At 38.4% G+C, this 15,729-nt stretch overlaps 1 protein-coding gene across 1 annotated transcript in view; it reads right to left on the bottom strand.

The window, feature by feature from the left end:
* Positions 1 to 15,729, bottom strand: part of CFAP36 (cilia and flagella associated protein 36) — a 42,209-nt gene that overhangs the window by 9,036 nt on the left and 17,444 nt on the right. The window contains exon 4 of the mRNA XM_037527426.2: positions 1,648 to 1,762. Within this exon, the coding sequence (XP_037383323.1) occupies positions 1,648 to 1,762 (115 nt within the window). The remainder of the gene's footprint in view (positions 1 to 1,647; positions 1,763 to 15,729) is intronic.

Here is a 15,729-nt window from a genome sequence, read left to right as displayed (position 1 = left end):
AGTGCTAATATCAGCTATTTTTTTTTAATCAAAACTGATTTTTCTGGGCCTCCCTGGTAGTGCAAGTAGTTAAGTATCAGCACTATGAAGCTATCCACAGCCACTGCAGCACAAGTTCGATCCCCAGCCAGAGAGCTGACCAACATGGCACAGCAGACCTCTCCTTTCTCTCCCACTGCTCCCCTTAGCAGTGTATTTAAGTCAATCCACTTGTTCTGCTCCCCACTCTGTCTCTGGTGAATCCTCTCACAATTCCCCCACCTCTGGCCTACACCCCAGCTCTTATATTCATAAATAAATAAAATAGATCTTTTAAATAAATCTTTTTAAAAAACCCTGATTCCTCCAAAACAATTTCAACTAACTTAAATAACTTCAAAAATCTCTACTCCATAGTTCAGAATAAAACAAAATTTCAGGAAATATCAGAGAAAAGGATTATATAAGCAAGCGCACAGTATCATGCATCATTTAGGACTAGGGTGGTATTATTTTTATCCACAGAAAACAGCTCTCTTATCTGCTGTCAAAAGCATCTTAAGATTTTTAGGAAATGGTTATGGTAGTTAATTCTACCATAACCTCTAAGGAATAGAGTCTCTTCTTACATCAGACAAGTGAGAGGAGAATCCACAAGAGACCCTGCAACACCCTAACATTTCGCTCCAACAAGAGAAGCCCTATCTTTGCACATTCCAGACCCTTCAAATAGAATATGATTGAACTATAGCTTCAAGAAACAATCAGAGGAAATGATCTGTTGCTAAACCACTAAAGTGGATATAGGCAGGGTAATGAATATAGACAACAAGGAAAAGGAGCAAAGGAACACTTAGATATTAAGGTCAGGTTACCAGAGCCAGAAATCTGAAACAGAGTTAAGAAGTGGATTACAGAGGAGATAATACACCAATGAGAATACAGTTAGAAACTCAGATGTTTTGAATCCATATGTCCATTGAAGTTCAAGTATATCCAAAAAGGGAACAAAAGCACGAAGAACTAAAGAGAAACTGAGATTATGCAGAGAGTCAGAAAAAGTTAAAACCAAAGAGGGTTACCAAGATTTTGAGTTGTTTTCTTTTTCACCTGATGGCAAGTCAATCATATCTGCCTGTTGCCCTAGAACAGTAGCTTTCAGGAGAGTGACCAGCTGCTTCAGCATAACCTGGGAACTTATTAAAAATGCAAAGTATCAAGTCCCACTAAAGACCTACTGAATGAGAAACTAGCACACAGCAATATATTTCAACAAGACCCTCCACCTGCTTCCAATGCTTGATAAAGCATGAGAACTATTGTCTCCTAGAAAGGTCCTAACAATGATAAACCAGAAGGACAGCAGCCACCTTCTCTCTATAGTAACTCCAACTGTGACCCCTTAAAAACACTGAATTTCACAAACAATGGCTAGGCAGAAAATCAAGCTCTCTGAAACCTAACACATCATTAAATCTATTCTGGTCTGTTTTCTTTGAGATGTCACACACACATTGTTGGGAAGTTTATACTCCAGAATCTCTTAAGTCAGTCAGAGACTTTCAAACTTGAAATAAATTTACATTTAAAACTGTATTAGAATGAGAATCATCAAAACTGGAAAAAAAAATGCAATTAGCACTTAGATTTCTAAACTGAATGTTTTACCATTTCTCTCTTGAATTATTCGAATGGCTTGCAGCTGCATTTCAATGTTTTTCTGAACCATCATTGCCTTAAAGATAGTAAAGTCTTCTGCTGCCAACACGGGTTGCAAAATGGCCTGTGGGAAGAAGTCTGAAGATTAAATGAAGATTCAAGTTTTAAAACAATTTCCCACATATTTAAATCACGTCCATTGTGAAAGGTGCATAAATTTAAGCAAGCAACATTATTGTTTAGGTTATATGACTCAAAGAGCAATTTTAAGATTTTATTCTAAAATAGGGTTCTCAAAAGGTTGACTCTCCCAATCCTCAAACCTCCAGGAAGCTAATGTAGACAGTGATACATTTTCAAATGAGCCAATTCTAAGTAACTGAAGGAAAAAAAAAAAAACAGGGATTGCGGCTTATTTCTTTAAAGTTACCACTTCAATATCTGGATTTGTTTTTCAGCCACATGAATATCTATTTGATGACATTCTGTCACTTGAAATTTAATGTTTAATGATAAATCAGTAATTCCAAAATTATCCCTTGACAAATATAAATATCAAGATAATACAATAAAAAAATGTCCAAAAATAAATTCTGAAAAATCAAGTGTAATGAGGGATTAATAATGTGAGAATGCAGCTGTAGTTGTTTTTTATATAGAAAGTTTCATGGAAGAGGTAAGTCAAGAATTATGTAAAATAATTTTCTGGATGAAAAAGAAGTATAATAAATTAAGGAAAAAAAGGTGTCCACCCTAGACTACCCAAATTAACATTTCCTTACCTGCTAAGAACTATTGCTATATCAAAGAGCAAACCAATTTCCAAGCTAATTAATAAGGTGAATAAGATTTGAAATGCATGAAACTCCCCCCCAAAAAACTCAATCAAATCTTACCAATATTATTAAATTCTACTTCAAGCTTTACATAATAGTTGACCACACAAACCAGCAGAAGTAACTAAGGCAATAATATCAACAAAAGATCTATTAATGCAACATGAAAAAAGAGGAACCTTTACAACAGCAACCAGCTCTTACCTTTAGACAAATGCGGTACAGCGAATCTAAAGTGCAAAGGCAGCAGTCTGTGACATTTATAAGGAGTCAACAGTACCAAAAAATGTTGGAAAGTTTTCCATTAAATTCACACATACTGATTTAAAGGCACAGCATAGAGGGCAGTAAATAGGCTTTATATGTGTTTCATTGAAAGTTGCAGCCCAGAGCTCAGTGACAGATTATTAGTGTCTGCCAGGGCCCCCTTATGGGATTGTGCCACCCTATAACTTTGTTCTGGGGCTTCCTAGACTAATTAAAAATATCAAGTACTATCCTCATTACTAACAAATACTTGAAAGGCACCTAAGGATGGTAATGTGTCAACCAGAGCTTCCGTCAGCAAGTCAAGAGTTTGAGTGCATACTTAAAGCTGTAATGCAGGACTCCTCAAAACTGTGCTCCTTGGCCTATTTAAGAAATGCAGGAAACAATGTGTATTTCTGATACCCACCCTAGACATAAATTTGTAGAGGATGGGCGCACACATATCTTCCCAGACAATTTTTACAAGCTTAAAGGTCAAGAATCAGTACTACCTTGGGGAATAAAATGAACTTGATAACAAAAGCCTACTTTCAGCTGACAATGTGACTCTGGACCATTTTGTGCTGTGAGCTGCAGTTTATTCATCTGTAAAATTAGTATTACAGGATTTTTCTTGAATTTTACACTCCACAGATTAGCAAAATAAACTATTCTTTTATGTACCAATAAGGAAAAACCCTCCATATAATTACAGCATACCATTATAAAAAGCATTTTTATTTCAGATATGTTATAAAATGAAACTTGTGCATTGCAGAATGAAGGAAGTATAGTAATAACTTCCTGGTCAAGAAAATACTTTTTAAACTGAAAAATACCAATAAAAATAATAGTTCTGGACCTTTTAAGGTTAAATATAAAATGGCGTGTTAAACCTAACAACTTTTACAGTAATTGGCCTCTCCGTTCCAAGGTTAAGGATCATCCCCATTTTAGACCTTTCAGTATGGGCATTCGAGAAACTGAATACATGAAGTTACCCAAAACCAACAAGCAAACTAGCAATTACTTTCAAAACAAGAATCTAAGGTATCTAATTTGAAAGAAGACTATGAAGTAAAGAAAAATGTAATGGCTCTATATTTGAGAAAAACACAACAACAAAAAATGAACAGTGAGACTAAGAATTTGACTTACGTAAGATTAAAAGACATTCAAATACATTTACCTTTAGCCTAAGGTTATACTATCATTATCTTTAAACATACCAAATTCTGAAAGGTACAAGTGATTTCATGCATTTATGATGCTCCATTAATAGACAAAATAGCAAGGAAAAACAGATAAACTCACTGTTATCGTTGAAGTAACGGACAGATTAAGAAAGCAGAAAATCACTAAGTACTTAGTGGAACTACACAGCACCTTCATCCAAATAGATCAGATTGCCATTTATAGAACACTTCATTCAACAACAAAACACATTCTTCTCAAATTCACACAGAACATTCACTGAAACAGACCACATTCTGGGCCATAAAACACATCCTAATAAATTTAAGAGTAGTAATCACAGTAAGTGTGCTCGCAGATTAAAATGGAATTAAACTAGAAATTAATAACAGAAGGATAACTGGAAAATGTAGAATACTTTGAGATTAAATGACATACTCTAACATATGGGTCAAAGAAGTAAGCACAGGAAAATTTTATTAAATACTTCTAACTGAATGAAAATGAAAGTGCACCCTATCAAAGTGTGTATCAAAACAGTGTGGGGAGGGGCCTCCCCTAGTGGCGCAGCGGTTGAGTGCTGGGCTGCGAAGCTGCCCGCAGCCTCTGAAGTGCCGGTTCGATCCCGGCCACCGGCCAGGGTCCCACATGGCGCGCAGACCTCTCCTGCCGCCCGCTGCTCCCCTCAGCAGTGTATTTCATCAGTCTGGCTGTTCTGTTCCCCACTCTGGCTCTGGTGAATTCTCTCACCCTCCCGCGCTTCTGACTGTACCCAGTGCTTGTATAAATAAATCTTTAAAAAAAAAAAAAAAAAAAAAACCTAGTGTGGGGAGCAAAAATTATAGCACTGAAAAAAAGAAGATTTAATAATTTAAGATCAATAGTTTAAGTTTCTGCCTCAGGAACTAGAAAGTTAAATGCAAAAAGAAGCTCAAGTAAAGAAGTAATGGAAATGAGAAAGAAAATAAATAAAATTGAAAGAGAAAAATCAACAAAACCAAAAGTTGATTCTTTGAACAGAGCAATAAAATTGATAAATTCCTAGTATCAGAAATGAAAAAAGGGAGATCACCATGTACAGTAAAAGGATAATAAAGATTCTACAGTATTAAAAAAAAAGATTACAAACAATTCTATATCCACAAATTTGATAACCTAGATGAAATGGACCACTTCCTTGAAAAAACTGCCAAAATCTGCCAAAATGTAAACAAAAAGAAATAGACAATCTTATTAGGTCTACATTTTTTAAAAGATTTATTTATTCATACAAGAACTGGGGTACAGGTCAGAGGTGCGGAGGATGACAGGATTCACCAGAGACAGAGTGAGGAGCAGAACAGGCAGAATGACTGAAATACACTGCTGAGGGGATCAGCGGGCGAGCCAGGAGAGGTCTTCCGTGCCATGTGCTTAGCTCCCTGGCCGGGAGCAAACTCATGCTGCAGTGGCTATGGATAGCTTCATAGATTGCATCTTAACCCCTTGCGCCCCCAGGGAGGCCCCTCCAATAGATCTACTTTTATTAAAGAAAAGGAATCAATAATTAATAACCTTCAAAAACTGCATCAGGTCATAAGGTTACTGGTGAATTCTACCAAAGGTTTGATAAAGAAATTATACTAACTTTCTACACTTCCTTCCAAAAAATAAAAATAGAGGGAATACTCCCTAACTCATTTATGAGACCAGTATTACGTTAATGCCAAAACATATCAGAAGGGAAAACCAAAGACCAGTTTCTTTCATGAACAGAGACACAAAAATCCTCAAATAAAATATTAGTAAATTGAACACAACAATTTATAACAAAATTATACACCATGACTAATTATTGCAGGCATGCAAAACTGGTTTAACACTCAAAGATCAATTACGAATCTTCCTTGACTTACAGCTGAGTTACAAGCAGAAAAACCCATCATAAATTGAAAATATTGTAAATCAAAAATGCTGACTGGCAGCTGCAACTCACTGCTGCTGCCCAGCATCAGGACAGAGTATCATGTAATGGTTTCGACGACTGTATATTGCTTTTATACCATCATTAAATCAAAAAATTATAAATCAAACCATTATAAGTTGGGGACCATTTGTAATGTAAGCCATCACATCAAGAGGCTAAAATGAAAAATCATATGATCATAGTGATAGATGCAGAAAAGCATTTGACAAAAACCCCACACATTATTCATAATAAATCTTAACAAACTAGGAATAGAGAGAAACTTCCTTAATCCAGTAAAGAACATATATAAAAAACCCTACAATGAACATCATACTTAATGGTGAGAAACTAGATGCTTCCCCATTAAAACCAGGAACAAGACAAGGATGTCCCTCTCTCACCACTCCCATTTCACATTGCAATTAGAAAATAAAATTAAAGGCATATAAATGGGAAAGGACGAAGCAAAACTTTTCCCATACTAACAACATGATTACACACAGAAAAATCTCAAAGAATCAATTAAAAAAAAACACCCTACTAGAAGGAATAAGAAATTACAACAAGGTTGTAGGATCTAAAGGTTACAACATAAAAGTTAATTGCTTTCCTACATAATTGTACAATGTACAATTGGAATTTGAATAAAAACAGTTTTATTTATAAAAACAGCACCTAGAAAAAGAGATTTATATATAAATCTGATAAAATACGCACAAGATCTATATGAGGAAAACATAAAAACTGATGAAAAAAGTCTAAATAAATGGATAGTTTATCGGTAAAGTGGCAGGATAAAAAATCAACATACAAAAATCAGTAGCCTTGGGCCTCCCCGGTGGCGCAGCGGTTGAGCACTGGGTTGCGAAGCTGCCAGCAGCCTATGCAGCGCCGGTTCGATCCCCGGCTGCTCCCTGGCTACCGGACGAGGGTCCCACATGGCGCGCAGACCTCTCCTGCCGCCCGCTGCTCCCCTCAGCAGTGTATTTCACTCAGTCTGCCTGTTCTGCTCCCCGCTCTGGCTCTGGTGAATTATCTCACCCTCCCGTGCTTCTGACTGTGCCCAGTGCTTGTATAAATGAATGAATGAATGAATGAATGAATAAATCTAAAAAAAAAAATCAGTAGCCTTCCAATACACCAACAATAAATCTGAAGAAGAAGAAATAAAAAAAAATCCCTTTTACTATCAAAACGAAAAAAATCAAATACTTGGGAATAAATCTAACAAAAGAGGTAAAGGACCTATACAAAGAAAACTATGAAACACTGTTAAAAGAAATAGAAGAAGGGCCTCCCCGGTGGTGCAGGGGTTGAGCACTGGGTTGCGAAGCTTCCCGTGGCCTCTGTAGCACTGGTTCGATCCCTGGCTGCTCCCCGGCCACCGGAGGAGGGTCTCACATGGCGCGCAGACCTCTCCTGATGCCCGCTGCTCCCCTCAGCAGTGTGGTTTGTCAGTCTGCCTGCGCTGCTCCCTGCTCTGGCTCTGGCGAATCCTCTTACCCTCCCGTGCTTATGACTGTACCCAGTACTTGTATAAATAAATAAATAAATCTTTAAAAAAAAAAAAAAAGAAATAGAAGAAGACACAAAGAAATGGAAAGACATCCCCTGCTCATGGATTGGAAAATAAACATTATTAAAATGGCCATCCACCAAAAGCAATATACAGATTCAATGCTATTCCAATAAAAATTTCAATGTCATTCTTCAAAGAAGTAGAACAATTATTGATGAAATTCATACTGGAACCATAAAAAACCCTGAATAGCCAAAGCTCTCCTGAAAAAATAAGAAGGGAATGGAGGCATCACATTCCTAGACTTCAAACTTTACTACAAAGCCATAATCATCAAAACTGCATGGTATTGGAACAAGAACAGACATACAGACCAATGGAATCAAATGGAAAATCCAGAAATAAACCCACAGATTTATGGTCAACTAATCTTTGACAAAGGAGCAAAGAATATGCATTGGAGCAAAGAAAGTTTGTTCAATAAATGGTGCTGGGAAAACTGGGTCACTTCATGCAAAAGAATGAAACTTTACTACCTAACACCATGCACAAAAACCAACTCAAAATGGATTAAAGAACTAGACATAAGACCTGAAACCATAAAATACATATAAGGAAATATAGGCAAAACAATTCATGATATGCACATCAAAGACATCTTTACAGACACATCACCCAAAGCAGTGATAGTGAAGGCAAAGATAAACAGCTGGGACTACATCAAATTAAAGAGCTTCTGCACAGCAAAAGAGACAATAACAAAAACAAAGAGAAACCCCACCACTGGGAGAACATTTTTGCACACAACACTAATGATAAATGACTGATCACAAAAATCTACAAAGAGCTGATGAGACTCAACAAAAACAAAGAAAATAATCCAGTTTAAAAATGGGCAGAAGAGCTAAAAAGAAATTTCTCTGAAGAGGAAATGCAAATGGCCAGCAGGTATATGAAAAAATGTTCAACATCACCTGTAATCAGGGAAATGCAAATCAAAACTACCATGAGATACCATCTCACACCAGTGAGAATGGCACATATTAAAAAAACTAGCAACAACAAATGTTGGCGAGGTTGTAGAGAAAAAGGAACTCTCCTGCACTGTTGTTGGGAGTGCAACCTGGTCCAACCACTATGGAGAGCTGTGTGGAGATTTATGGACCTACTAAAGATAGAGCTTCCATATGATCCAGCAATTCCACGCCTAGGTATTTACCCAGAGGACACAGAAACATCAATTCCAAAGAGCACCTGCACCCTTATGTTTATAGCAGCACTATTTACAATAGCTAAGCTTTGGAAACAGCCCAAATGCCCAAAAATAGATGACTGGATGAAGAAGATGTGGTACATATACACCATGGAATATTACTCAGCATTCAAAAAAGATAAACACATGCAATTTGCAGCAACATGGATGGCGCTGGAAGAGATCATGCTTAGCGAAATAAGTCAGAAAGAAAAAGAAAAATACCGGATGGTCTCACTCATAGCAGGAATCTAGAAAATTTAAATAAGGGACCAGGGAAAGAATAACTATAAGAAAGAAAATCTCAAAATCAACAAATAACTATGAACAAGAGACTCTCTATGGGGGTTGGGGGGCTGGGAAAAGAGGGCTTGGGGTAAAAATAAGGGGTTGTAATTGTATGGGGAATATAAAAATAAAATTAAAAAAATAAAATAAAACCTCAGTAAGTTTGAAAAAAATAAATGGATAGTTTATATTTATGGACAGAAATACTCAACATTGCTAACATGTAAATTCTTCACAATTTTATCTACATTATCAAGCAATCCCACTCAGAATCCTAGAAAGATATTTTCTAACTACCAACAAACCAACTTTAAATTTTATATGGAAAGACAAGAAACCCAGAAGAGCCACATAATAGTAAAAAAGTCAGAGGATTGAGATTGAGACTTCCTATTTAATTTCAAGGCTTACTATAGATTACAATAATCAAGACAATTTGAAATGAAATTACAGTGAAAGAGTAGGCAACTAGATCAATGGAATAAAATAAAACCCAAAAAAAGAACAACCAAGCACAGTCAATTAATCTTTGACAAAGGAACAAAGACAATTCAATGGCAAGAGTATCTTTCAACAAATGGTGCAGTGACAACTAGACATTAACATAGAAAAAAAATTTAAATACTGATCTTACACCTCTCACAAAAAATTAACTCAAAATGGATATAAAACTTCTAGACGATAGCATAGAGAAATTGTGGGCTTATCAATAACTTCTTAAGCTTGTTATAAGAATGAAAAGACAAACCACAGAAAAAAATTTTGCGAAGTATTGCAAAACACATATCTGATAATGGACTTGGCACCCAAAATACACGAAGCACTCTTACAACTCATCAGTTAGAAAACACAAACAACTCGGGTCTCCCCTGGTGGCACAGAGGTTGAGCGCTGGGCTGCGAAGCTGTCCACAGCCTCTGCAGTGCCGGTTCAATCCCTGGCCGCTGGGTGAGGGACCCACATGGCGCCACCCACTGCTCCTCTCAGCAGTGTACTGCGTCACTCTGTTCTGCTCTCAGCTCTGGCTCTGGTGAATTCTTTCACCCTCCCTGCGCTTCTGACTGTACCCAGTGCTTGTTTAAATAAATAAATAAATAAATCTTAAAAAAAAAAAAAAGAAAACAAACAACTCAAAAATGGGCAAGCAAAACTAACAATGAGTTACCACTATACACCTATTAGAATAACAAAAATGTGGCAGCACAAATGTTGGCAAAGACATGGAGCAACAGGTACTCCCCTTCAGTGCTGGGGAAAAAAAAATGGAAAATAGTACGGGCACTGTAGAAGAGTTTGGGAGTTTGTTACAAAGCAAAACTGTACTTTGCCATATAATCTGGCAATTCTGCTCTTAGGTTTTCACCCAAATGAGCTGAAAACTCTATGTCCATGCAAAAGCCTGAACATGTACATTTATAGCAGTTTTATTGCAAAGACCGGGAGTCATCCAAATGTTCTTTGAAAGGCAAATGGATAAATGAACTGGGAATATTATTCAACAATAAAAAGAGTTATCACACCACCAAAAAAAGTGGGAAGTTAAATTCATATTTACTAGACAAAGACACCAGACTAAAAAGGTTACAAACTGTATTACTGCAATAATAAAACATTCTGAGAAAGGCAAACTAGAGAGAGTGAAAACATCAGTGATTCTCAGGGATTTGGGGCAAGGACAGGGTAGATAAACATGGAACATACAGGACTTTTTTTTTTAAAGATTTATTTATGCATACAAGAACAGGGGTACAGGCCAGAGGTGTTGGGGGTGAGAGGATTCACCAGAGACAGAGTGGGGAGCAGAACAGGCAGATTGACCGAAATACACTGCTGAGGGGAGCAGCAGAGAGACAAGAGAGGTCTTTGCGCCATATGGGTAGCTCCTTGGCCGGGGATCGAATTCGTGCTGCAGTGGCTGCAGACAGACTCACTCACAGGTTACGTTTCAACCCCTTGCGCCAGCAGGGAGGCCTGGAACATATAGGACTTATAAGGCAGGAAACATTTTTGTATTATACTTCAATGGTGGATACATAGCATTATATATTTGGTCTATAGGCCAGTACAAAATAAAGGGTTTATCTTAGTTAATTCTAATGTAAACTATTGATTTTAGTTAATAACGAAGTACCAATATTGGCTCATTCATTGTAACAAATGTGCCATACTTAAATGTGCCACACACAAGATGTTAATAAGGGAAACAATAATATCTGTTCAATTCTCTGTAAATTTCAAACAACTCCAAAAAAATTAGGCCTATGTACCTTTTAATATCTTGCTAGCACTCATACAAAAATTGTTAATTATCCCATGTGTATTTTTTATTTATTTTTTTTAAAAGATTTATTTATTCGGGGGGCAGAGCAACATGGCGGCGAGGAGTCGCTGCGAGTAAGATCTCCCATTAAAAAAAGTTAATAGGGAGGAAAAGTGGCAGGTCCCAGTGAGAACTGGGACACGGAAGATAAATGGGTGACTCCAGCAAACTGCCCGAAGAAGAAAGTTGCCATAAAAGAGGACCAGAAGGGAGGAAAGCGCAGAACCCTGCTCCCCGCCCCCGCCCACAGAGTTGGCACTCTCCGACCCGCAGAGAGGAGGAAAACAACAAACCAAAACAACCAACAAGAACAAACTACGCAGCAAGCGGGACTGTGAGTGGAAAGGAACTATTGCAGCCACCACACCCCGTGAACAGGAGCTGTGGAGAACCCTGCAGGATCCGCCGCGGCGGTGAGCGAATGGCTCCGGGCGCCATTAGAGAAGAACAAAGACCCCAGGAGACTCGCACACAGCCCCGGGCTGGCCGGTAAGCTTGCGCGGGAAAGCGGTGCGCTTGGCGCGCTTGAAAAGCAAACGCGGACCGGGATCGCGGCTGCCCAGGTCCCCGCGCCTGCGACCTAGGCTTGCGGGGAGACGCGCGGAGACCCTCACGGGGGTGAAAGTCCCTCACTGAGTAAGCAGGAACCAGGCGCCCAGGCACGGGAGCTGGGTGCAAAAGGCGCCATTCCCGCGCCACTGAACTGGGCTACAGCCCGCGTCCTGGACCTGAGGGCTTTGAACTGAGACCCGGGGCACGAAATTCTGGGCATGGGTTCTCCACGACAGTGGGGCACAAGGCAGACACAGCACCCCAAAGCCGTTGAGGTTTACCCTACCATTCTCGCTCTCTGTTCCCTGTCCCACGGGGGTGGGGGAGTTGAAAAACAGCCCCCCAAGGACAATAGGAGAGATCTCTGGCGCCACCTAGCGACCAGAAAAAAAGTCACTAACACCCCATAGAACAGGGAAATTTCTTAAGACTTCTTGAAAAGGGCAGAAGGCTTCTGGAGGACCCAGTGCCAGCTGGGAAGTTAGCCCACGCCAGGCCCCTTCCAACCAGCAGTCTGAGCCCACAGAGGGAGCAGGCACCCACGTCCGGGGCAGACCGGGCACACAGAAGAGTGTGCCTGAGACCGGATGCGCAGGGACTGCATCCCGCTTCGCCAGTTTAGAACAGGGACATTTCTTCAGTAAAGACTGCCTAAAACCAGCAGAAAGCTCCCCCAGAAGCCAGAGATGGTTCCTGGAGAGCCAGAGGGGAGCGGAGAAGTTCACCCAAGATGACGGCCAGTCCGAGCAACACAGTGTCCCAATGCATACGACAAATTAGAAAACAGACAGTAGGGAGTAGAAGAACCACACGCAACCTAACAACGCCTCAGGAAAGAAGCACACCACAAAAGAAAACCACCCTCCAGATTGCAACGACAGTAACTTGGAAGAACTTCTGAGCCTTCCAGAAAGAGAATTTAAAATTGCCCTGATTAAAAAAGTGACAGAAGTCATAAAGGAAAACAATGATCAGAAGAAGGAAATTGAGTCCTAAAGAGGGAAAACAATGGTCAGAAGAATGAAATTGAGTCCCTAAAGAGGGAAGTAAAAGAAATGCAGGAGATCAAAGAATTAATGGAGGAACTAAAGAACTCTGGGAAAAGCAATGAAAGCAGAATAGAGGAAATGGAAGAACGAATAAGTACTCTTGAAGACACTGAAATAAAAAGAACCAAAACAGAAAAGGAAAGAGAAGTACGAAGGAAAAAGAATGAAGAAAGACTTCGGGAACTATCTGACTCCATGAGGAAAGGAAATATAAGAGTTATAGGAATTCCAGAAGGAGAGGAGAGAGATGTAGGAACAGAGAAAATATTCCAGGAGATAATTGAAGAGAACTTCCCAAATGCGAAGAAGGAGCTGAAATTGATATACAAGAAGCAAGAAGAACACCAAACTTCCACGACGAAAGGAAAAACACAGCAAGACACATAATAGTAAAGCTCCCAAGAATCCAGGACAAGGAAAAAATAATGAAGCTGACAAGAGGGAAGAAACAGATAACATTCAAAGGAAAACCAATCAGGCTGACATCAGACTTCTCTGAAGAAACACTACGGGCAAGGAGAGAGTGGAGGGACATAGTCAACAGACTCCAAGAAAACAGATGCCAACCAAGAATACTCTATCCCGCAAAGCTCTCCTTCCTCTATGAAGAAAGAATATGGACCTTCCCAGACAAAGAGAAACTCCAGAATTTCATTACGACTAAACCCCCACTCCAAAAAATACTACAAGGAATCCTAAAGCCAGAACCTCAGAGGGACGAATAACAATGAAAGAAGACCAAAAAAAAAAAAAAGTTATTAAAAGAATAAATAAATAAAATCAAAGGAAAGACAAACACAATGGCAAATACAGATGCTAACATATCAATATTAACTCTAAATGTAAATGGACTAAACTCTTCAATAAAAAGACACAGAGTTGCAGCCTGGATTAAGAAACAAAACCCAACCTTTTGCTGTTTCCAGGAAACACATTTAGCTACAAAAGATAAAAATAGGCTCAAAGTTAAAGGATGGAAAACAATCCTACAAGCAAATGGACCAAAAAAGAAAGCAGGAACAGCTATACTTATATCAGATAAAACAGACTTCAAACTCAAAAAAATAAAAAGAGACCCAATGGTCACTACATTATGATCAAGGGGACAATACTTCAAGAAGAAATAACACTCATTAACATATACTCACCAAACGAAGGAGCACCAAAATATATCAGACAACTGTTGTCCTCTCTGAAAACAGCATCAGAGAAAACACATACATAGTGGGAGACTTCAACACACCACTATCAACAATGGATAGATCAACAAGACAAAAAATAAGTAAAGAAACTAAAGCTCTAAATAAGGACCTAGAGCATTTGGGCTTAACAGACATCTATAGAACACTAAACCCAAAAAAAACGGAAACACATTTTTCTCAGCGCACATGGATCATTCTCCAGGATCGATCACATACTGGCACAAGACAAACATCAACAGATACACCAAGATTGAAATATACCAACCATTTTCTCTGACCATGAAGGCATCAAACTAGAAATGAACCATAAAAAGAAGGCAAGGAACTATCCTACCTCATTAGATTAAAAAACCACACTACTGGAAGACACTGACTAACGAGGAGATCAAAGAAGAAATTAAAAAATCTTTGAATTGAATGACAAGGAGGACACTAATATCCTAAATGTATGGGATGCAGCAAAAGCAGTAATAGGAGGAAAATATATAGCAATAGAAGCTCACATCAAAAAACAAGAAAGAACTCAAAGAAACAACCTAATCTCGAAGCTCAGAGATCTAGAAAAAGAACAACAAAAAAAAACCCAAACCAGTAGAAGAAAAGAAATAATAAAAACCAAAGCAAATAAATGAATTGAAACTAAAAAAGCAATCCAAAAGATCAATGAAACCAAGAGCTGGTTCTTTGAAAAAATGAATAAAATAGACAAACCCCTAGCCAGGCTCACAAAGGAAAAAAGGGAGAAAGCACAAATAAACAGGATCATAAATGAAAGAGGAGAAATCACAATGGACACAGCAGAAATCAAAAGAATAATCAGTAACTACTATGAACAGTTATATGGAAACAAGTTCAACAATCTAGAGGAGATGGACAAATTCCTACAACTCTACAATCACCCAAAGCTAGATAAAGAAGAAATAGAAACATCTAAACAGACCAATTACAAGCAGCGAAATTGAAATGGTAATCAAAAACCTTCCCAAAAACAAAAGCCCAGGACCTGATGGATTACAAATGAATTCTACAAAGATTCAGAGACGAATTAGTGCCTATCCTCACAAACTCTTCCAAAAATTGAGAAGGAAGGGACAATACCAAACACGTTCTATGAAGCCAACATTACACTAATACCAAAACCGAATAAGGATAACACAAAAAGGGAAAACTACAGGCCAATCTCCCTAATGAACACTGATGCAAAAATCCTCAATAAAATTTTAGCTATCAGAATCCAACAATGTATCCATAAGATAATTCACCACGACCAAGTTGGATTCATTCAGGGACACAAGGATGGTTTAATATCCGAAATCAATCAACGTTATCCAACACATCAACAAAAAGAAATATAAAAAACCATATGATAATATCAATAGATGCTGAGAAGCTTTCGACAAAGTGCAACACCCATTCATGATAAAAGCCCTTGAAATTCTTGGGATACAGGAACATACTCAACATCATAAAGGCCATCTATGACAAGCACAGCCAGTATCATCCTCAATGGTGAAAAGCTGAAAGCAATTCCATAAGATCTGGAACAAGACAAGGATGCCACTCTCCCACTGCTGTTTCAGTATAATACTGGCAGTCCTAGCCAGAGCAATAAGATAAAGAGAAAGACATCCAAGGAATCCAAATAGGAAAAGAAGAAGTCAAAACTATCACTATTTGCAGAT

The sequence above is a fragment of the Talpa occidentalis genome, unplaced genomic scaffold (assembly GCF_014898055.3).
Source record: "Talpa occidentalis isolate TD23 unplaced genomic scaffold, MPIMG_talOcc4v2.1 talOcc4.5, whole genome shotgun sequence".
NCBI lineage: Eukaryota > Metazoa > Chordata > Mammalia > Eulipotyphla > Talpidae > Talpa > Talpa occidentalis.
Note: the sequence above shows the minus strand (reverse complement) of the source record. Positions and strands in the feature narration are given on the sequence as shown.